Source organism: Salmo trutta, chromosome 35 (assembly GCF_901001165.1).
Source record: "Salmo trutta chromosome 35, fSalTru1.1, whole genome shotgun sequence".
Taxonomy (NCBI): Eukaryota; Metazoa; Chordata; class Actinopteri; order Salmoniformes; family Salmonidae; genus Salmo; species Salmo trutta.
In genome coordinates, this window is record NC_042991.1 from 32,155,839 (window position 1) to 32,181,137 (window position 25,299).

Here is a 25,299-nt window from a genome sequence, read left to right on the forward strand (position 1 = left end):
AAGGGAGGGAATTTTACCAGTAACTCTAGAAATGTACCAGTAAACAAGCAGATTTTTGGAAACTTGAGTTTTCATAATGTAAAAAAATTTATAAAATAATAAATTGTTTTAATATGAAAAAAGAATCTCAAAGCTGTAAAACATTATCGGAAATATAACCCATCAACTTAGTGAACGCTGTTACTCTTTAATGAGGGTTTCAGCATGCAATATCCTTTATATTTTGGGGTTTTATTTATTTTACAATGCCAATATATCTTTGTTGTAAATGTTTTGGGGACAAATTGGTGGCAGTTGTGAAAAAAGGTAAGATGTGTTTTTCATTATTAGGCTATTTTCTCCTGAACCACATGGCCTATCTACTAGAAACGATGGACATCGTGGAAACAGATATAAAGAATATGAAGAAAATATGAATATGTTTAGATTTCCAAAATTACCTTTAAATTACAATCATTTCTAAAAAAGAAAAAGTTATTTTGGTAAATTATCGGGAGTTTTACAAACCTACACTGCTGTCAATAGATCTGGCAAATGGCAGGCAATGCTTTTTTTTTATGTCCCTCACAGCCACTAAAGATTAGAAGTTGTTCAACATTTTCTAGAGTCAGAAACAGTGGAATTAAACAGTATGTCCATGTCCTGAAACCATAATTTCATTTCAATCAATTCAACTGTGAAATATGAACTTAGGCTGTCCATGGACATTTAGATGATATCAAATGCACAGGACTTCTTAATGCAGTCTTATGAAGAGAAATGCTATAGCAAAGCGGTTTCAAAAGCCCTATGTGTGACACTCTGTAAAACTTATCTCGGAATTAAGGACGGAGAGTGCTTGAAAGTGTGCAGGAGTGACGTATGGCAAGCTAGTGAGGCACTTTGTGATGATAGGCCTTGTTATCAACATACTCTTCAAGAGTCATTGAGAATTTAAGGCAATGCATGTTCTCAGTTTCTATAATTAGGCATGGCAACATAGCTCAACTCCAATTGTGGCAGCAAGAATATAGGGTTAGTCTGTTCAGAGTTGTGGATTATATAGGATTATATAGTAAACATCTATGTTCAGAGTTGTGGATTATATAGTAAACATCTATGTTCAGAGTTGTGGAGTATATAGGATTATATAGTAAACATCTATGTTCAGAGTTGTGGAGTATATGTATATACTGAAGAAAGATATAAACGCAACATGCAAGAATTTCAATGACTCAATGACTTTACTGAGTTACAGTTCATATAAGGAAATCAGTCAATAGAAATACATTTTTTAGGCCCTAATCTATGAATTTCACATGACTGGGAATACAGACATGCATGCATCTATTGGTCACAGATACCTTTAAAAAAAGGTAGGGGCGTGGATCAGAATACCAATAGGTTGGACCTGGAACACGCTGTCATACACATCGATCCAGAGCATCCCACACATGCTCAATGGGTGACACATCTGTGATGCAGCCCATGGAAGAACTGGGACATTTTCAGCTTCCAAGAATTGTGTACAGATCCTTGCGACATGGGGCTGTGCATTATCATGCTGAAACATGAGGTGATGTAATGTAACCAATTTGTAAGTCGCTCTGGATAAGAGCGTCTGCTAAATGACTTAAATGTAAATGTTAAATGTAATGTAATGTAATGTGATGGAGGTGGATGAATGGCACGACAATGTGCCTCAGTATCTCGTCACAGTATCTCTGTGCATTCAAATTGCCATCGATAAAATACAATTGGGTTACCATTATCCCGCCGCCACCATGGGGCACTCGGTTCACAACTTTGACATCAGCAAACTGTCGCACACATGACGCCATACACGTGATCTGCGGTTGTGAGGCCGATTGGACGTACTGACAAATTCTCTAAAATGACATTGGAGGCTTACGGGAGAGAAATTAACATTACATTCTCTGGAAACAGCTCTGGTGGACATTCCTGTAGTCAGCATGCCAATTGCACGCTACCTCAAAACTTGAGACATCTGTGGCATTGTTTTGTGTGGCAAAACTGCACATTTTAGAGTGGCCTTTCATTATCCCCAGCACAAGGTGCACCTGTGTAATGATCATGCTGTTTAATCAGCTTCTTGATATGCCACACCTGTCAAGTGGATGGATTATCTTGGCAAAGGATAAATGCTCACTAAGAGGGATGTAAACAAGTTCGTGCAAAATATTTGAGACAAATAAGCTTTTTGTGCGTATGGACCATTTCTAGGATTTTTTATTTCAGCTCTTGAAACATGGGACCAACACTTTACATGTTGCGTGTATATTTTTGTTCAGTGTTGTTCAATCCCATTACTTTTCAAAATACATACACTTTAGCATAGTTGTTTTAGAGGGGCAGTGGTATCGTCATCTAAAATGTGACATCTGTAAAGAAAAAGACAAAAACATAATTTAAAAATACTTCAACATAATTTGTGGCCTTACCAAGTCCTATGTAATGGTGCTTGTTTTAAAGGTCCAATGCAGACATTTTTATCTGAATATCAAATCCTTTCTGTGTAACAATTAAGTACCATTTTAAATTAAAATGGTCAAAAATGAACAAAAATATCTTCTTAGCAAAGAGCAATTTCTTAAGCAAGAGTTTTGCTATGACTGTCTGGGAGTGGTCTGAGTGGGGAGCGGAAAACTAGCTGTTATTGGCAAAGAGGTTAGGTAACTATTTCATCGCCTGGTGATGACACCAGGCAGGCCAAAACTCCATCCCACCAAAACAGGCTGAAATTTCACGCTGTCTTTTCAAACAGCCCTTACACTAAAAGGGCATTATCATAATTTTCACAATATCACTATTATTCCAACCTCATAGAGTGGAAATATACATAAAACACAGAACAATCAAGTTTTTGACTGCACTGGGGCTTTAATTCATCACAAACAAACAAAATATCAATAATTTGGTTGTTATGACGCAATTACCTTTTACCATATAATTGTCCAGTAGATGCTAGGTAACTACCAGACTGCAATATACAGTAGAATGTAACTAAATAACCTCTACACATTTTGAGAGTCCATACACGACTTACGTGCAGACCTGAATCAGTGAAACACCCCATTAAATAGGCCAGAGTGCCTTTGTGTGCTGTGCTATTTGAAGGGAATTGTTGAGTGGAGATGAGCCGAGACAGCTTGTTTTGTGAGAGCTGTGAGAGGTGTCTATGTCATCTCTTAGATAGGGACCATGGCAAGCAGCCGACCACAGATAAGGAACCAATTCAGCCGAACCACCATGTCATGACTATTCAGCTAAACACAGCAATATCTACTGTCATTTATGATACCTCTCAAAATTGTCCAATTTTGTGTACTACTCTTGCATAATATGGTTGGTTCATAATAACAAATATGAATGGACACCCAATGCTAAAGAGCTACAGTAAACTTTCAGGCTACGTCTATTAGGCAGAGCTGTGTGGAAAGTATTTCAAGGAGGGTGAACGGCAGGAGATAAGCAGAGACATGTCACTTTCCCTAAAATGGATACTAACAGCTAAAGGTCTTGGAAACTGCCCCCAAGGCACTTCTCAGTCTTGGGATAAAATTGGGTTCTTTTTTTGTCATGCCACCAGCTACATCCTAATTTGGCCTTCGGTCCCCCTTTATAAGGATCAGACAGCAGAGATGAGCTCGCAGTTACCCACAGAGTCAACAGAAACAAGATCTTTGCTCTGTGTTCACCCCAACTGAGTATCTCTTTGTCTGTGGACCTCCAACAGCAACAATGGGTGACGCTCTCATGGCCGAGTTTGGGAAGGCTGCTCACTTTCTGAGGAAGTCAGACAAGGAGCGCCTGGAAGCCCAGACCAGGGCTTTTGACATCAAGACCGAGTGCTTCGTGGTTGATGACAAAGTAGAATATGTCAAGGGGCAGATCCAAAGCAAAGAGGGGGGAAAGGTGATCGTAAAGAGGGAGGACCAGACTATCGTGACCGTCAAGGAGGTGGACGTCCATCCCCAGAACCCGCCAAAATACGATAAAATTGAAGACATGGCCATGTTCACCTTCCTCCACGAGCCAGCTGTTCTGTTTAACCTCAAAGAGCGTTATGCAGCCTGGATGATCTACACCTACTCAGGGCTGTTCTGTGTGACAGTGAACCCATACAAGTGGCTTCCTGTCTATGACTCTGAGGTGGTGTCTGCCTACAGGGGAAAGAAGAGGACTGAAGCCCCCCCTCACATCTTCTCCATCTCAGATAATGCCTACCAGTATATGCTTACTGATCGGGAGAACCAGTCTGTTCTTATCACCGGAGAATCCGGTGCTGGAAAGACTGTCAACACCAAGAGAGTCATCCAGTACTTTGCCAGCATTGCAGCAGTTAGTGGGGTTAAGAGGGATCCAAGCAAGGGCACCCTGGAAGATCAAATCATCCAGGCTAACCCTGCACTAGAGGCTTTCGGTAATGCCAAAACACTGAGAAATGACAACTCATCACGTTTCGGCAAATTCATCCGTATTCACTTCGGGACCAGTGGGAAACTGTCCTCTGCCGACGTAGAGACTTACCTTCTTGAGAAGTCCCGTATCACCTTTCAGCTCAAAGCTGAGAGGAACTACCATATTTTCTTCCAGATATTGTCCAATCAAAAGCCAGAGCTGTTGGACTTGCTGTTAATCACCAACAATCCATATGACTACTCCTACATCTCCCAAGGAGAGGTAACAGTAGCATCCATCAATGATTCTGAGGAACTGATGGCCACTGATAGTGCCTTCGATGTGCTCGGCTTTACTGCAGAGGAAAAACAGGGGGTCTACAAGTTGACAGGTGCCATAATGCACTACGGCAACATGAGGTTCAAACAAAAGCAGCGGGAGGAGCAGGCAGAGCCTGACGGTACAGAGGCTGCTGACAAGTCAGCTTACCTAATGGGGATAAATTCTGCAGATCTGATTAAAGGACTTTGCCATCCCAGAGTCAAGGTTGGCAATGAGTATGTCACCAAAGGTCAAGGTGTAGATCAGGTCTACTATTCCCTCGGTGCATTGGCTAAGTCAGTGTATGAAAAGATGTTCAACTGGATGGTGGTGAGAATCAACCACTCCCTTGACACAAAACAGGCACGCCAGCATTTCATAGGCGTACTGGACATTGCTGGATTTGAGATCTTTGATTTCAACACCTTTGAACAGCTCTGCATCAACTTCACAAATGAGAGACTGCAACAGTTTTTCAATCATCACATGTTTGTGCTCGAACAAGAGGAGTACAAAAAGGAGGGCATTGACTGGGAGTTCATCGACTTTGGGATGGACTTGCAAGCTTGCATTGACCTCATTGAAAAGCCACTTGGGATCATGTCAATTCTAGAGGAAGAGTGCATGTTCCCCAAGGCCAGTGACCAGACCTTTAAGGCTAAGCTATATGACAACCATTTGGGCAAGAATAGAATGTTTCAGAAGCCAATTCCAGGTAAGGGCAAGGCAGAGGCACACTTTGCCCTGCTCCACTATGCTGGCACTGTTGATTATAATATTTCTGGCTGGCTGGTGAAGAACAAAGATCCATTGAATGAAACAGTGTGTGGTCTTTATGCAAAATCCTCCCTCAAGCTGTTGAGCCATCTTTTTGCCATCATAGCAACGGAGGGAGGTGACAAAGCTGGTGGAAAAGGAGGCAAAAAGAAAGGGTCTGCTTTCCAGACTGTATCTGCACTTCACAGGGAAAACCTAAACAAGCTGATGAGCACCCTGAAAACCACCCATCCCCACTTTGTCCGCTGCTTGATCCCAAATGAGAGCAAAACGCCAGGGACCATGGACAACTGCCTTGTGATGCACCAGCTTCGCTGTAACGGTGTGCTGGAGGGCATTCGAATCTGCAGAAAGGGCTTCCCAAACAGAGTCCTCTATGGCGACTTCAAACAGAGATATAGAATCCTGAATGCATCCGTCATTCCTGAGGGCCAGTTTATTGACTCCAAGAAAGCCGCTGAAAAGCTACTGGGATCATTGGACATTGACCACACTCAGTACCGGTTTGGCAACACCAAGGTCTTCTTCAAAGCAGGCTTGCTGGGTACATTGGAGGAGATGCGAGATGAACAACTCTCCCGCATCATTACAATGATCCAGGCCAACGCAAGAGCCATACTCATGAGGGCAGAGTACCAGAAGCTTGTGGAACGCAGGGATGCTCTAATGGTCATCCAGTGGAACCTTCGCGCCTTTTTAGGGGTTAAGAACTGGCCCTGGATGAAGATGTTCTTCAAAATCAAGCCACTGCTGAAGAGTGCTGAGTCTGACAAAGAGATGGCAAACATAAAGGACGAGTTCACTAAGCTCAAAGAGGCCTTTGAGAAATCAGAAGCAAGACGGAAGGAGCTTGAGGAGAAAGTGGTGAGTATTCTCCAAGAGAAGAACGACCTGCTCCTACAATGCCAGTCTGAGCAGGACACACTAACAGATGCTGAAGAGCGCTGTGAGCAGCTCATAAAAAGTAAGATCCAAATGGAAGCAAAAGTCAAAGAACTGACAGAACGTATGGAGGATGAAGAGGAGATGAATGCAGATCTCACAGCAAAGAAACGCAAGCTGGAGGATGAATGCTCTGAGTTGAAGAAAGATATAGATGACCTTGAGCTGACATTAGCCAAGGTTGAGAAAGAGAAACATGCCACAGAGAACAAGGTGAAGAACCTCACAGAGGAGATGGCTTCCCAGGATGAAAACATTGTGAAGCTGACCAAAGAGAAGAAGGCACTGCAGGAGGCTCATCAGCAGACACTCGATGACCTACAGAGTGAGGAGGACAAAGCCAACACCTTGACCAAAGCTAAAGCTAAGCTGGAGCAACAGGTGGATGACCTTGAGGGCTCCCTGGAACACGAAAAGAAAGTCAGAATGGAGCTTGAGCGCTCCAAGAGAAAGCTTGAGGGAGACCTAAAACTGAACCAAGAGAATTTGATGGATTTGGAGAACGACAAACAGCAGCAAGACGAGAAACTCAAGAAGAAAGAATTTGAGATGAGCAGCCTGACTGTAAAGATTGAGGATGAGCAGGTGGCTGGAGTTCAGCTCCAGAAGAAACTGAAGGAAAGCCAGGCACGAATCGAAGAGCTTGAAGAGGAGTTGGACGCTGAGCGAGCAGCCCGAGCCAAAGTGGAGAAGCAGCGATCTGATCTCTCCCGCGAGCTAGAGGACATAAGTGAGCGTTTGGAGGAAGCGGGAGGGGCCACATCTGTCCAGGTGGAGCTCAACAAGAAGAGGGAGAATGAATTTCTGAAACTTCGCAGGGACCTGGAGGAATCCACGCTTCAACATGAGGCCACGGCTGCATCCTTGAGGAAGAAGCATGCGGACAGTGTGGCCGAACTGGGTGAGCAAATCGACAACCTCCAGCGTGTCAAGCAGAAGCTAGAGAAAGAGAAGAGTGAGCTGAAGCTGGAGCTAGACGACCTGTCCTCAAATATGGAGAGTGTGGTAAAGGCCAAATCCAACATGGAGAAGATGTGCCGATCGATGGAAGACAATATGAATGAGAACAAGACCAAGTATGAGGAGGCCCAGAGGTCCCTCAATGACTTCTCCTCACAGAGGGCCAGGCTGCTCACTGAAAATGGAGAGTTGGGACGTCAGTTGGAGGAGAAAGAGTGCCTGATTTCACAACTCACCAGGGGCAAGAGCTCCTACACCCAGCAGGTGGAGGATATGCGCAGGCAGCTCGAGGAGGAGGTCAAGGCGAAGAATTCACTGGCCCATGCTGTGCAGTCTTCCCGTCATGACTGTGACCTGCTCAGAGAACAGTTTGAGGAGGAGCAGGAGGCCAAGGCAGAGCTGCAGAGGGCACTATCCAAGGCCAACACTGAAGTGTCCACATGGAGGGCAAGGTATGAGACTGATGGAATCCAGAAAACTGAGGAGCTGGAGGAAGCTAAAAAGAAGTTAGTCCAAAGACTGCAAGAAGCAGAGGAGGCTGTGGAGGCTGTGAACGCAAAGTGTTCCTCCCTCGAAAAGACCAAGAGTCGCCTCCAAAATGAAATTGAGGACCTGATGTTGGATCTTGAAAGATCTAATGCCGCATCTGCAGCTCTGGACAAGAAGCAGAGAACCTTTGACAAAGTCATGGCTGAGTGGAAGCAGAAGTATGAGGAGTCACAGTGTGAGCTTGAGGGTTCCCAGAAGGAGGCTCGGTCTCTCAGCACTGAGCTCTTCAAATTGAAGAATGCCTATGAGGAGTCCTTGGATCACCTGGAGACCATTCAAAGGGAGAATAAGAACCTGCAGGAGGAGATCTCTGACCTTACTGATCAACTTGGTGAGGGAGGAAAAAGCGCCCATGAATTGGAGAAACTTCGGAAGCAGCTGGAGCAAGAGAAAGCAGAGCTCCAGTCAGCACTGGAGGAGGCAGAAGGTTCCCTGGAGCACGAAGAGGGCAAGATCCTTCGGGCACAGCTGGAATTCAACCAGGTGAAGGCAGATATTGAGCGCAAGCTGGCAGAGAAAGATGAGGAAATGGAACAGGTCAAGAGAAACTACCAGCGCATGGTGGAGTCACTGCAGACCTCCCTCGAGTCTGAGACCAGGAGCCGCAACGAGGCCCTGAGAGTCAAGAAGAAGATGGAGGGCGACCTCAACGAGATGGAGATCCAGCTTAGCCAAGCCAACAGACAAGCGGCTGATGCCCAAAAGCAGCTTAAGAGCATCCAGTCATATCTGAAGGATACCCAGCTGCAGCTGGATGACTCTACACATGGGAATGAAGACCTGAAGGAGAACATTGCTCTCTTGGAGCGCAGGAACAATCTGTTCCAAGCGGAGCTGGAGGAACTTCGGGTTGTTCTTGAGCAGACAGAGCGTTGCCGCAAGCTGGCCGAACAGGAGCTCACTGAAGCCACAGAGCGCATGCAGCTCCTGCACTCTCAAAACACAGGCCTCATCAACCAGAAGAAGAAACAAGAGGCTGATCTGCTCCAACTGCAGACCGAGGTGGAGGAAGCGGTACAGGAGAACCGCAATGCTGAAGAGAAGGCCAAGAAGGCCATCACCGATGCAGCCATGATGGCCGAGGAGCTGAAGAAGGAGCAAGACACTAGTGCCCACCTGGAGCGTATGAAGAAGAATATGGAGCAGACCATTAAGGACCTGCAGCACCGTCTGGATGAGGCGGAACAAATCGCAATGAAGGGTGGGAAGAAGCAGCTCCAAAAGCTGGAGTTACGCATTAAGGAGTTGGAGAGCGAGCTGGAGGCGGAGCAGAAGAGGGGCACAGAGTCCATCAAAGGGGTGCGCAAGTACGAGCGGCGCATCAAGGAGCTCACTTACCAGACGACGGAGGATCGCAAGAACATGGCTCGCATCCAGGACCTGGTGGACAAGCTGCAGCTGAAGGTGAAGTCCTACAAGCGCGCCTCCGAGGAGGCAGAGGAACAGGCCAATGCCAACCTGGCCAAGTTCCGCAAGCTGCAGCATGAGCTGGAGGAGGCTGAAGAGCGAGCAGACATCGCCGAGTCCCAGGTGAACAAACTCCGGGCCAAGACCAGAGACGGGTCTGGCAAGAAGGGCTTGGATGAGTGAGGAGGTCCCAACACAACAATGTCACAGGTGTGTTGATTAGAACAATTACACCTTTTTCTCACAATTGCATTATAGAGCAGAATGTAGGATATGAAGAATATAACCCATATTCCAGACAATGAGTACATTTTACATGCATACTTATAATTCAATATTACTTCCTTACTTACTCTCATTATCTTAATCGGTATAAGGTCATAAGCGAAGTAAGCATAAACCGATTAAAATACCTAGATTTTTTTTTAGCAATCTTTTGAATAATTAGGACATGTAAACACCTTAATCGAAGTTCCTGTTGTGTATTTGATCTGCTCTCACCAGCAGTGCGAGCCTCCCTCTTCGGCATGAGTGAAGTGAGTTTGGAAAGTATGCATTATAGAAATGATTTTCAGATGCAAACTTTATATGTCTAAACTCAGAATCAAATAGGCTTCCCAAAAAGTATATGATCACTGTGATAAAACGTTTAAGTTGATAGGGTATTTTCTGCATTTTTCAAGTCTCATCAGGTAGCCTGATTAACAGCTGTCCATGTTAACCGGATTCTAAGGGAAATCGATCTTCTTGCAAAGCATGTAAATGTTTTAATCAAGCTATTATAGTAATGAGAGTAATCACAATAATAATAGTATTGAATGCATGTACATGTACCTAATTATTTAAGAGGAATAGGCTTCATTAGTTTAAGAATACATACCTAATTGTAATGCCCTAAATCATTTCCCTGTGCTACATAAATCACATTGTATTGTAATTACACAATTAAAGTGAAATGTGAATACCATGGTTGGTTATGATGATTACAAAAATGTCTTGCTTAGGGCTTGTGCATGTCTTTGCCGCATCATGCACACATGTTTAAACTATACAGGAGAAAGATGCATTGCTGGATTTGTAAGCGTGGCTTCATGTCTAGTAAGTGGTCATGTTGTTTTTGAGGATAGTCTGTAAACCGTAGCGGGGACATGCTATGTAATATTGTTGATATAAAGCAGAGAAAAAGGATGGGAAATGTTTTGATGTCAACAAAGATATTTCCTGAAATGATTTTGTCAGATATATAACTCTCAAAACATGAGTTATTGTCAGACTTTCCTTTTAATCTGTTCCAACCGTGTGTCCATTGTCAATGTAACAATAACAAACTGTCTCCACATTTGTAAAGTACATTGGAAATGAATGCTACCAATTGTGCACCATAACATCTTAAATCCTTAAAAGATTAAACTAACAACATTGTATTACAACTATGAAAATGAAGCATTGCTCTGCACTAAAAACTGCCTCCGGCACATTGCTTAATGTATCCCGTGGTTTTTCTAAGGATTATGTAATATGATGAATAAAGTTTGAGGAATGTAAAATACTTGGCAGGTGTATCATATATCAGAATACAGGGGAAACAGGGTAACAGGCCTGTACTCGATCCCGACCCCGCAGCTTCTCATCAAACAAGGGAGAGAGGATCTTCGCCCGACCAGACTGAAACTGTGACTGCAACTGTGCTGGGTTTGGTTTAAAAGAATTCATTTTTTTAAAGTAAAATCATACACTAGTTCTATACAGTAGGGTTAAAAAGCACCATAAGCATGATCGCTGAGGCCTGCTTATCTACACAGCCAAAGGCTACACACGCCAAATACAGGTACACTCAGTCACACACCGATCCGATCAGAGGTAGCCAAACAAATCTATTGCTCTTGTTTTGGCAGTGTCTGAGGCGGAAGTGCATTATATCCCCCCCTTTTCCTATTAGGGTCATATATCTGTCTCTTTAAAATGAGCTACTTCATTCCCTACATGTAAATAGATCTATCGTTTTACTGAAACAAACATGAATCAGGGATTGCACAGTATTTGAAATTGTGTAAATTGTATTCTCGCTGATCAGTGACAGCATATCTTGACCAATACTGACCTCTAGAGGTGTTTACGGGGAATGTTTGTGTTTCGTTAAAACTACTGTACAAAGAAAATTAATAACATTAACAACAGCATGTGAAGCACATTCATAGTACTCACGGTATAGACAAACTAACAAAATGTTTAATATAAATGTAATTCTCCTTTAATTCTGACTCTGTATGGAGAAGTGTCATACAACCTACACAGTACACATAGCCTTTTTTCTTTTTTAAACTATTTTCTACATTGTACAATAATAGTGAAAAGTATGAAATTAGTAACCACAAAAAAGTATCCACCGTTTGCCTTGATGACAGCTTTGCATACACTTGAACATTCTCTCAACCAGCTTCACGAGGTAGTCACCTGGAATGCATTTCAATTAACAGGTGTGTCTTGTTAAAAGTTCATTTGTGGAATATCTTTCCTTCTTAATGCGTTTGAGCCAATCAGTTGTGTTGTGTGACAAGGTAGGGGTGGTATACATCAGATAGCCCTATTTGGTAAAAGACCAAGTCCATATTATGGCAAGAAAATCTTAAATAAGCAAAGAGAAACAACAGTCCATCATCACTTTAAGACATGAAGGTCAGTCAATCCGGAAGAATTCAAGAACTTTGAAAGTTTCTTCAAATGCAGTCACAAAAACCATCAAGCACTATGATGTAACTGGCTCTCATGAGGACCACCACAGGAAAGGAAGACCCAGAGTTACCTCTGCTGCAGAGAATAAGTTCATTACAGTTACCAGCCTCAGAAATTGCATCCCAAATAAATGCTTCACAGAGTTCAAGTAACAGACACATCTCAACATCAACTGCTAAGAGGTTACTGCGTGAATCAGGCCTTTATGATCGAATTGCTGCAAAGAAACCACTACTTAAGGACACCAATAAGAAGAAGAGACTTGGGCCTAGAAACACAAGCAATGGACATTAGACTGGTGGAAATTTGTCCTTTGGTCTGATGAGTCCAAATTTGAGATTTTTGGTTCCAACTGCTGTGTCTTTATGAGACGCAAAGTAGGTGCTCTGTAAGGGCTATTTGACCTGGCCTCCACAATCACCCAACCTCAACCTAACTGAGATGGTTTGGGATGAGTTGGACCGCAGAGTGAAGGAAAAGCAGCCAACAAGTGCTCAGCACGTGTGGGATATCCTTCAAGACTGTTGGAAAAACATTCCAGATGAAGCTGGTTGAGAGAATGCCAAGAGTGTGTAAAGTTATCATCAAGGCAAAGGGTGACTATTTTGAAGAATAGACAATATATTTGGATTTGTTGAACACTTTTTTGTTTACTACATGATTCCATATGTGTTATTTCATAGTTGATGTATTCACTATTATTCTACAATGTAGAACATTTAAAAAATTAAGAATAACTCTTGAATGAGTATGTGTCCAAACTTTTGCCTGGTACTGTATATACTCAGTACCTTTGGAAAGTATTGAGACCCCTTTACTTTTTCCACATTTTGTTACATTACAGCCTTATTCTAAAATGAATTAAATAAATAAAAATCCTCAGCAATCTACACACAATACACCATAATGACAAAGTGAAAATGTTGAAATTTTTATTTTAGCAAATGTATAAAAATAAAAACAACAGACCTTATTTACATAAGTATTCAGACCCATTCCTATGAGACTCGAAATTGAGCTCAGGTGCATCCTGTTTCCATTGATCATCCTTGAGATTGATCATCCAGGAGTCCACCTGTGGTAAATTCAATTGACTGGACATGATTTGGAAAGGCACACACCTGTCTATATAAGGTCCCACAGTTGACAGTGCATGGCAGAGCAAAAAACAAGCCATGAGGTCGAAATCATTTTCCATAGAGCTCCGAGACAGAATTGTGTCGAGGCACAGATCTTGGGAAGGGTACAAAAACATTTCTTTCAACATTGAAGGAGGTTCCCAACAACACAGTGGCCTCCATCAAATTTGGAACCAAGAACCTGATGGTCACTCTGACAGAGTTCTAGAGGTCCTCTGTGGAGATGGGAGAAACTTTCAGAAGGACAACCATCTCTGCTGCACTCCATCAATCAGGCCTTTATGGTAGATTGGCCAGAGGGAAGCCACTCAGTAAAAGGCACATGACAGCCCGCTTGGAGTTTGCCAAAAGGCACCTTCAGATTCTCTGGTCTGATGAAACCAAGATTGAACTCTTGGGCCTGAATGCCAAGTGTTACGTCTGGAGGATACCTGGCATCATCCCTACGGTGAAGCATGGTGGAGGCAGCATCATGCTGTGGGGATGTTTTTTAGCGGCAGGGACTGGATGACTAGTCATGATCGAGGCAAAGAAGAACGGAGCAAAGTACAGAGAGATACTTGATAAAAACCTGGTCCAGAGCCCTCTGGACCTCAGACTGGGGCGAAGGTTCACCTTCCAACAGGACAACGACCCTAAGCACACAGCCAAGACAACGTAGGAGTGGCTTCGGGAAAAGTCTCTGAATGTCCTTGAGTGGCCCAGCAAGAACCCGGACTTGAACCCAATCGATCTCTGGAGTGATCTGAAAATAGCTATGCAACAACGCTCCCCATCCAACCTGACAGAGCTTGAGAGGATCTGCAGAGAATAATGGGAGTAACTCCCCAAATACGGGTGCCAGGCTTGTAGCGTCACACCCAAGAAGACTCTATGCTGTAATCGCTGCCAAAGTTTCTTCAACAAAGTACTAAGTGAAGGGTCTGAATACTTATGTAAATGTGATATTTCCATTTTTATTTGTAATAAAAAAAGGTTTTTGCTTTCATCATTATGTGGTATTGTGTATAGATTGATGAGGGACAAAAACAATTTAATACATTTTAGAATAAGGCTGTAACGTAACAAAATGTGGAAAAGGTCAAGGGGTCTGAATACTTTCTGAAGGCACTGTATATACAGTGTATATATGTATGCATGTGTGTGTGCGTACAGTGTACAGTACAGTACATTTACAGTTGATCATCCAAATAGGATTAATATTTTTATGATTGGTAAGTCATGAGATATACTTCTATTTGTGCTCTAGCTCTTGTGTAGGACAAAAACAGGACAGTGTTATGAAGATTTCCTCAAATGTCATTTCGTACTTAATAAATAAGAAGATGTATACACGTGATGAGAAGAATCATATGAAACCACGTTTAAATGAATAAGGGAATTCATTGAAAACTACAAGATATATCGGGGGGGATACAAGTATACACAATTTTGTGCACGCACACGCATTGACAGATAAAGGTGCATGCACACTCACTCATTGCGTTTCAACACTATTATGCCTCTCTCTCTCCCTCTCTGATCTCCTCTAGTTGAGGTAGCTGGGGGTGAAAAGAGAGAGAGAGAGAGAGAGAGAGAGAGAGAGAGATGCCTGTTTGATGTGCAGACAGTGGCCAATTAGAACCAGGCATTGAGACCCTTTATCTCTAGTATGGTTGTGTGTCCGTGCATTACAGTCTACAGAGGCTGTATCTCATTCTGTTTGGTGGTGGTCAAATCAGAAGCGATGAATCACAGCACAGCTTGCAGAACCATAAGGTAAAGATAGTTTGGGTATTGGTTTGTATGACAAAGATATTCTACGCCATCTTTGGAAGTGTTGTGAATATCAAGACTCATTTTTCAGAGCATTCACCTAGGTTATTACAGTAAACTAAAACTGAAACTAAAATGAAAACAAATGATGAAAAAACAATTTAGTAAACTGAAATAAAAATAATTAACAAACTTATAACTAAAACAATGATGAAACTATTATCTTTGACTCCAAAACTAACTAACTCAAATAAAATAAAAAAACTCTCATGAATTATGTTGTTTTAGTTTTTATCTAAGCTTCGGGCAAAAATCCAATTGGGTTTCCAATGGGTTATTCAAGCTTTCCGGGGCGTTTTCAAGCTACTGAATCTATGGGGTAAATGCTGGCAGGAGATGGCAATGTCACTATTAGCCTCTAGACAGATGAGTTGCTTGCCAAGCTTACAATGCTCCAAGGTCTGGGATATTTGAGACTACATCACTATCACTAGCTAACAGGGCAAAAACAGGCTATGTAGCTAACTTGTCCTACTCAGCAGAAAAAGCATTGGATTGGTGTAAACATGGGCGAGAAAGAGTTTCCTTCCACCATATTACACCAGTTTTAGCGCTATTCCTTTTAAATCCAAGTCAAATTGCAAATGACCTCCTAATTTAAAGGACCAATCAGCAGGTTAAACAATAACAAAGCGTCCTGTCCGCCACTGTTTTGGTAAAAAGCTGAAGGATGGGGATGGAGAATTGCAACCACTCTAGAATTAACAGACAAGGATTATAGTTTTAACCATGTTTTGAAGCTGCACAGTGTTTGTTCACATTTACAAACATTGAAGTAAAACAAGCTTATATTTTGGTATCTGATGGGGAACGACAATCGAACTAAGCTAATGAGGCATTTATAAGTTATATTCTTCAAGAATCAATGTGTACACATAATTTATAAGTAAAAAAATGGATGGAGCAACTGCTGATTGCCTCTTTTAAACCTGACCTATGACCTTACCCATCCCATTATGCATTGCTGTCCCCCAGACATAGACAACATAATGTCTCCAAGCCACGCATGTTTTCTCTCCCTAACACTAAAACTAAAACTGAAACTTAATAATATCAAAACAAAATAGAAATACTTCTACACAATTGAAATGAAGTAAAAACTAGCCAATTAGGTCTGACAACTGAAACTAAACTGAATTCCAAATAAACAACTAATAGAAATAAAAAGTACAAAAAAAAAACTATAATAACTTTGGGACACGCGCACGCTCGTGCACACACGTGCACACGCACACGCACGCACGCACGCACACATGCTCACGCACAGAGAGAGACACAAACAGACACACACACACACACCCGTCCCTGATAAAATCGGACATTCTTGTCAAACACCTCAAACCTGTCAAACACGGCACATCTTTATGTAACATATAAAACATAGATTGTGTAGCCATACAAAAGTGCTGAAATAATATGAATGAAAAACAATTGTAAAACATACTGAACAAAAATATAAATGTCAATTAAAATAAATTCATTAGGCCCTAATCTATGGATTTCACATAACTGGGAATACAGATATGTATCTGTCGGTCACAGATACCTTAAAAAAAATAGTTCAGGGCTTGGATCAGAAAACCAGTCAGTAACTGGTGTGACCATTTACTTCATGCAGCGCAACAGATCTCCTTCGCATAGAGTTGATCAAGCTGGATTGTGGCCTGTGGAATGTTGTCCCACTCCACTTCAATGGCTGTGCGATGTTGCTGGATGTTGGCGGGAACTGGAACACACTGTCGTACACGTCGATCCAGGAACTGGGACATTTTCAGCTTCCAGGAATTGTGTACAGATCCTTGCGACATGGGGCCGTGCATTATCATGCTGAAACATGAGGTGATGGCGGCAGATGAATGGCACAACAATTTGCCTTAGGATCTTATCACGGTTTCTCTGTACATTCAAATTGCCATCGATAAAATGCAATTGAGTTTGTTGTCCGTAGCTTACGCGTGCCCCTACCATAACCCCACCGTCACCATGGGGCATCAACATTGACATCAGCAAACCCCTTGCCCACTCAACGCCATACACGTGGTCTGCTGCTGTGAAGCCGGTTGGACCTACTGCCAAATTCTCTAAAACGAAGTTGGAGGCGGCTTATGGTAGAGAAATTAACATTACATTTTCTGACAACAGCTCTGGTGGACATCCCTGCTGTCAGCATGACAATTGCACGCTCCCTCAAAACTTGAGGCATGTGTGGCATTGTGTTTTGTGACAAAACTGCACATTTTAGAGTGGCCTTTTATTGTCCCTAGCAGAAGGTGCACCTGTATAATGATAATGCTGTTTAATCAGCTTATTGATATGCCACACCTGTCAGGTGGATGGATTATCTTGGCAAGGGACACTAATAGGGATGCAAACAAATGTGTGCACAAAATTTGAGAAGAATAAGCCTTTGGTGCGTATGGAACATTTCTGGGATCTTTTATTTTTAATACAAAATAATCTTCAGGTTGTCTGGCTTGTGTGCATTGGTTAATTGGCTGTAATTGAATGCCTGGCAGCGCCAAAGAGTCAGAGTGCCTCTTCCCCTGAGTTTATAGTGCCCAGCTGCTGCTGTTGGCGCCAGACACTTTATTACCCAACCCCGCTGCTCAAAGGCCATCAAGGGATTTTGTCTCACACACACACACACACACACCACACACACACACACACACACACACACACACACACACACACACACACACACACACACACACACACACACACACACACACACACACACACACACACACACACACACACACACACACACACACACTCTCACACTTGTTACTGTGTCACAAGATGCCAAAAGCATAAAAAACTACGTAAAGACAGGAAATGATGTCACAGGAGTATTGACAGATGGGCTAACTATAGCTCTAAAGAGGACGTCATGATGCCATGATAGAGGCCATGTTCCAGAACAGATTTGGAGGCCACCTGCTGAGCACCAAAATGGATACAAGTGGATTGCCAATCTGCAGTGACTGGTTACATCTGTCACTCTAACACACAGATCACTAGTTACACATGAATGAGCACACTCACTCACAAAAAAGAGCAAAAACTGCAAAAAGTACACATAGACCTACATTTCACACACTTGCAGGAATAAGCATGTACAGTGTGTGTGCTTATTTTTTCATTAAAATATTACAGATACACTCACTCCCCCCATTTTCTAGAGGATGAAACGCAGAGGAGCACAGATGTGTGCCGGAGGCTGTCGCCATTGGAGACAGTCACCAGGGGAGACTGACTGACGTAGGCCTGCTGTCAGTCAGCAACATTAACCCAGTGGCCCCTGTCTCTGCCTCCTAGGAGACCACCCATCCAAAATTCATACAGCAATCCCAGAGGGAATATGGAAAAGGTTACAGAGCACAGAATATGTCCCTTTTCACGAAGACGGGTACGCTCAGTCGCACACCTAAGCTGGGCAGTGGTTGGCATGAGCAGTAGTGCAGACATAGGCTACTAATTTATGTACTGCTATTTCATGAAGAGATCTGGTCATATACACACGTGTTTACAACATACACAAGTGGAAGGTGTTGGGTTTGCATATGGTTGAGTAAAACTTGGCGCTGATGGAACATCTGTTGACAGTGTGCTTATTAGGGATAAATGGGCTATAGTTCTCACCACACACACACACCTCATCTGGCAGAAAGTAAGACCCTCATCAGCACAAATCAATGAGCTTCATCCTTGAGCCTCTGCATAAATGCAAATCTAATTTTATGTAAGATCCAGGAAATGCTTGTTTTTTTTCTCTCTCTCTCTCTCTCTCTCTCTCTCTTTCTCTCTCTCTCTCTCTCTCAAGCAATTACTTTTTTCTCTGCTAGGTAATGAGTGGGTGTATCTGTTAATATCTGTTTTTTTTAAGAGCACGTTTATTTGGAATGTCCCTTAGTCAAGCCTACACCTTGTGCAAAGACAGAAAATGATACTATGATGCTCCACAATGACCTTGAAAACACTAAAGCATCAATGATTGATCACCAAATTCAATTTAGATCAAAGTACCAGGCAGCTATGGGGACCATGATGAACCTTTTCATAGCCTACATTCACTTATGACAGAGGTCTGGACCCAACACAGGAAGTCAATATAAATGGACTATGTAAAGAGAAACAAGTACCGCATTCCTGGCTGTGCTAGTTGGATGGAGTCCCAGAACAACAAGGTCCCCTCCCTTGACAGTCCCGGGTGCGTCACCGAGCTGAAAGAGATGTGCCTGCTTGCTTTGGAACGTAGCTTGCGTCATGGCGCTGACGTGATTCACGCAATGCCATCATCGAGGCACAGCTGACGCCGGTGTGTGACTAAAGTGTGAAGTGTAAAAACATGGATTGTTGCATGTAAAAAAAAAAACGGTCTCCTGTGGTATTTGTTTCGCCTAGACAATGTAGCTTAAATGTATTTGTTATTCTACTAAAAGAGTTACAGAAATGGAATAAATTATTATTTGTGCACAGCCTTCCTTGTCTGGTAATCTGAGCTCTGATCTGAACATTTATTTGGGTAGAAATTGATAGATAGGTCTTATATCAGCGAAGTTAATAGTGTCACTAACTTCAACCAACCACAATAGAAGGGTAAGAAATAAAATCCTTCCTCAACTTAAGAGGTAGCTACAACTAATAAGTAGGCTATAGTATAGGCATAGGCGCAATGGTGCGTGGGCTTCATGAAGCAATTCCTCCATCCTTTAAATGAAATGAAATGAGTAGGCTATTGTATAGTGCATAGCTTCATCAAGCAATTCCTCCATCCTTTAAATGAAATGAAATGAGTAGGCTATTGTATAGTGCATAGCTTCATCAAGCAATTCCTCCATCCTTCATCCTCCATCCTTGGGCTTTTACAAAATTGCAGTAAGATGACAGTTCTGTATTCTATCACAATTGCTAACAGGTGCACCTAAGCTTAGCTCATACCTCTGTTTGTCCCAATGGTTTACTACGCGGAGCTGTCCATGCAATCGATCGCTTGTGCTCAATGCCAACATCACTCGATGCGCATCAAGACTTTATGTAGTTCAAGTATTTGATGATGACTGAACAATGACAACAACAAAAAAGTAATCCAAATAGATCCTGGGGGATTAATGAATTATGCGTATGGTACATTTCAGGGATCTTTTATTTATAATACAAAATAACCTTTAGTGTGTCTGGTTTGTGGGCATTGGTTAATTGCCTGTAATTGGGTGTTCTGGCAGGCAGGCAGGCTATAGGTCTATAATATAGTCTATAGGCTGATAGGTGACATACTGTGTGTGTTGCATGTGGTCCAGTATGGTTAATTTTTATCTTTGTGTTTTTACATGGACGTAAAAAAGAAAGATCACCATGTGCACTCATCTATCCTTATGCAGATTACAATAAGTATAGGCTAATGCAGCGAGAGAGAAACATGGAGCCTATTTTCATGAAGTCTGATGTCTTGAAATCATGGCATTTGAGGACAGTAAAATGGATCAATGCAGGGTAAAAAAAAATATTGAAATTTCTTCGCTTCATCAAAGGCCCGCCTCCTGACCATGTTTTGAGACCAGACCGTCCACTTAATTTGCTGGACAACAGAGAGGCGCCCTTGTACGTTACCTCATTTAATGAGTCGAATTAATCACATCCTAGCTGCCTGGACGCAAAGCCTCTAAATAATCGCCTACAAGAGCTTTCGTCGGGATAAACAATTGCAGTGAGCGTAGCAGAAAGCGCATGGACCACGGAGACTAGCGCGCCGCACCATCTCATTATCTTCCCAGTAAATGCCTGGTAAATAACGGAAGGGTGCAACCGCTTTAGGAAGTGAGCCGGTGTTATATCCGAGCCAAGATGAGCGCGATAGTAATCTGTTTGGTTACGAAGTGATACGTCGGTGTGAAAGACACATTTTGTGTGCGTTAATTAAGCGGGTAAGCATCTTCTCTTGCACCGTGGATACCATCTAATCCTTCAAGACGGACGGCGCGGCGGAGCGAAGAGGGAGAAGGTCGAAAATGAGGGACAGGGACTTCATGCCCAACATGGAACGGGGGAAACCCGCCACATACACGGGGGACAAAAAGGCGAAAATGGCTGCGAAGACTAACAAAAAGTGGGTGAGACTGGCCACTGTTTTCGCATACGTGTTGTCCGTTTCTCTGGCGGCTATAATATTGGCCATATACTACAGCCTAATATGGAAACCGACGTCTGCCGCCTCCTCATCGTTTGCGAGCCACAATGCTGTGACCGTTGTCGCGGCGAATACTACTGCGAACATAACCACCAGTAGTGCGCCGAATAATACAACGCACACAGGTACGCAGACGGACGCTAGTATACGCGACGACACGAGGTCCAAGGCATCACCAGTTACCATCAAAACAGAGACGTCCGGGACTGAGGCATTTCAGTGGGCGGATAGTAGTAGTAAAAGTCCCACGGTCTCCGCAGACGACAATACGCCCAAAACAGCAAATATCGGACCAACGAATGGACACTTGATCTCCGCGCAAAGCTACGCAGCCACAAACAACAAATTGGCAACTCCAACAGAAGTCAGACACGGGTCTCCAAGTGTCACTGGAGAGGATTCAGTGAACTTGCCGACGCACGCAACCATGGACCAAGAGGATAAGTGGTGGATGTTTAGCTTGGTCTCTCCTGCTGTTGGAGTACAACACGAGCCTGTGGAAGGATCTGGGCTGGATTATATTCAAGAGAGCCAAGCTACGGATTCTTATCGGATGAGCGCAGTGACGCTGGCGGAAGCCGCAGCGGCTACAATCGCAGATCATCAGACTTTGCCCACCGACTCTACCTCTGACCAGGCCCAGGGTACGTGGGGACCGGTTACCTTTACCGATGCACAACGTGATTCGGATTTAATAACGGATCGGTCCTCTAACGTACCAGAGCACAGGCAGGAGGAGATAGTTACCATGGAAAACGGAGATGCTCCAGCGAGAACTACACAATCCTAAACGCACATGCTTTTTTGGGCACCATTCAAACTGCGTTATAGGGCCTATTCTTATGATGCATTAACGCTTTTTGAAAATTAGCATTATAGCCTAGCATTCCAATATTTAAGTTATGCCTTCATTTGGTACCCTTATTTGGATTGTTGGCATCACAACATTTCTATCGAAGCATCTTCAAATGTGACCCCATAATGTTGAGGAAATGAACGAAATAATTTGTGCGTCTGGATTCGAGCTATAGGCCTATGTTTAAATGTGTTGTTTACGGAGGATAACGGAGCCATGATAAACAAACAGCCTATAGCTATTTAACGAGAAAGGCATTTGTATGGTATATCTTTATTGTCTCTGTCCCAAGGTAAGATGATATCAGGAATGGATTGGCAGAGAAAAATATGTAGACCCTCTCAGGTAGCCTATGTCCATAAACTAATACATTTAGCCGCAAAATACACTGTGTTTTGGTCTTTTCAGTAGGAGTAACATTGTGCGCACCGACCATTGTTGAAGTTATAGCCAAATGTAGCCTCCTTTTTACAATATCCATGTGCAATACGTAGCCTGTCTGAACACACAAATAAAGCCTTTTGAGAATAATATTGTTTTTCATGGTTTGTCACGTTTACACTACAGTATGTTACTTAGACAACCGGACTTGAGATCATGCTTTATGCACTTATTTCAATAACTTTTGCGCACGCACACCTTTGTTGACTAAATCAATGACCCAAGTGTCAAGTAGAGTAGGGCGTTCTTATTATTTCAAATGGGAACCATTGAAATCTTTATGCTCTGAAATGTTGCTTTGTCTTCAATATTTTTCAATTAGATATTGCTTGTTGGCGCGTGGGATAATTTTTCAGGGCAGGTGGAGAACAATATGCTACATTAAACATTTTGGAACGTGTCCATGTCTTATCAAAATATACAGAGGTACTGTACAAGAAAGCATGTTCTCGTTGTTGTAAACAAATTATTGCTGGGATGGAGGAAACGATGACACAACGGCCCTCAGCTGAGAAAAAATATGATATATTACAAAGTATGACAGCTGTTTCGATATTGGTGTATTGGCAATGGGCCATGAAATGGGTTGCTTGCAAACTGCAGACATTGGGCAATACCAGAGTGACAACGGTTTACAGGCTGACACATTTCCTAATAAATTACACATAACGTTTACATTAAGAATATATTTCAAAGTTCTGGGGCATTGCCCATTAAATGCTTTGTGAATGTGTGAATGACAAGAGAAATAAATGGCACCAGAGAGGAAGGGAAAGGTTAATGAGGGGGAGAGTTTTCATCTAATCAGACTGAACTTCAAGAGGAATAGAATTTCTTAATCAGGATAGACTTCCATCCTATCCTTCCAACTTCCAACCTACCACCCACCCTATCCTTCCAACCTATGCTTCCACCCTATCCTTCCACCCGATCCTTCTAACCTATCCTTCCACCCTATCCTTCCACCTATCCTTCTAACCTATCCTTCCACCCTATCCTTCCAACCTATGCTTCCACCCTATCCTTCCACCCTATCCTTCCACCCTATCCTTCTAACCTATCCTTCCACCCTATCCTTCCATCCTATCCTTCCATCCTATCCTTCCACCCTATCCTTCCACCCTATCCTTCTAACCTATCCTTCCACCCTATCCTTCCACCCTATCCTTCTAACCTATCCTTCCATCCTATCCTTCCACCCTATCCTTCCACCCTATCCTTCCATCCTATCCTTCCACCCTATCCTTCCACCCTATCCTTCCACCCTATCCTTCTAACCTATCCTTCCATCCTATCCTTCTAACCTATCCTTCCACCCTATCCTTCCATCCTATCCTTCCACCCTATCCTTCTAACCTATCCTTCCACCCTATCCTTCCAACCCATCCTTCCATCCTATCCTTCCACCCTATCCTTCCATCCTATCCTTCCACCCTATCCTTCCACCCTATCCTTCTAACCTATCCTTCCACCCTATCCTTCCAACCCATCCTTCCATCCTATCCTTCCATCCTATCCTTCCAACCCATCCTTCCATCCTATCCTTCCACCCTATCCTTCTAACCTATCCTTCCACCCTATCCTTCCAACCCATCCTTCCATCCTATCCTTCCACCCTATCCTTCCATCCTATCCTTACACCCTATCCTTCCATCCTATCCTTCCACCCTATCCTTCTAACCCATCCTTCCATCCTATCCTTCCACCCTATCCTTCCACCCTATCCTTCCACCCTATCCTTCTAACCTATCCTTCCACCCTATCCTTCCACCCTATCCTTCCACCCTATCCTTCCACCCTATCCTTCTAACCTATCCTTCCACCCTATCCTTCCACCCTATCCTTCTAACCTATCCTTCCACCCTATCCTTCCACCCTATCCTTCCACCCTATCCTTCCACCCTATCCTTCTAACCTATCCTTCCACCCTATCCTTCCATCCTATCCTTCCACCCTATCCTTCCATCCTATCCTTCCATCCTATCCTTCCACCCTATCCTTCCACCCTATCCTTCCATCCTATCCTTCTAACCTATCCTTCCACCCTATCCTTCTAACCTATCCTTCCACCCTATCCTTCCACCCTATCCTTCCACCCTATCCTTCTAACCTATCCTTCCACCCTATCCTTCTAACCTATCCTTCCACCCTATCCTTCCATACTCCCGAGACCAGAATGGGCTCCACTCTTCAGTGTCGTAAGAGCGTCCTCCACTAATCTTAGCTTGACTCTGTATCATTCTATGCCACAGTGGGCTTTAAATTGCTGCCTTGACCACCTTCCAGAATCATTTGCCCAGGGTCGGACTGGCCATCTGGCGTTTCGGGGAAATGCCAGATGGGCTGTTCCAATTTAAAGTCTAGTGGGCTTGTCAATTATTTATTTTTTTGCAGAATGATAATTATCTGGCTAATAATGGGGCCTCGAGGAAAAAATAGTCTGGTGTGTTAGAAATGCCAGGTCCATTTTTTGGTCCCAGTCCGACCCTGCATTTACCTGTGCCCTGCACCGTACCATGTATGCTCCCAGGCTCTGATGGCAAAACCTGGCCATTGTTCAACAAAAGGCGAGGCTGGGCTCTTCAATACCATGAGTTACCGCACTCCCGCTCATCCGAGTAATAGCTCTCCTCCCCAATGGGACCTGCATTAGTTCTGGCAGCTTCTGCCACAAATAACTGTACCCTCAGAGGACTATCACATGCACCCCTCCTTTCAGTCTTTAACACCCTTCTTCTAGAGAGCAGTGTGTTTTCTTAGGAGGAAAC

General features: G+C 43.2%; 1 protein-coding gene across 1 annotated transcript; it reads left to right on the plus strand.

Moving 5' to 3' along the window:
* The first annotated feature begins 3,639 nt into the window (after positions 1–3,639).
* LOC115175083 (myosin-6) lies at positions 3,640–10,904 on the plus strand. The gene has a single exon (XM_075074273.1). The coding sequence runs from the start codon at positions 3,742–3,744 to the stop codon at positions 9,538–9,540; it is 5,799 nt and encodes a 1,932-aa protein (XP_074930374.1). The 5' UTR covers positions 3,640–3,741; the 3' UTR covers positions 9,541–10,904.
* The last annotated feature ends 14,395 nt before the right edge of the window (positions 10,905–25,299 follow it).

Coding starts and splice junctions, on each gene's coding strand:
- LOC115175083 (XM_075074273.1), top strand. CDS start 3,742: ATGGGTGACGCTCTCATGGCCGAGTTTGGGAAGGCTGCTCACTTTCTG.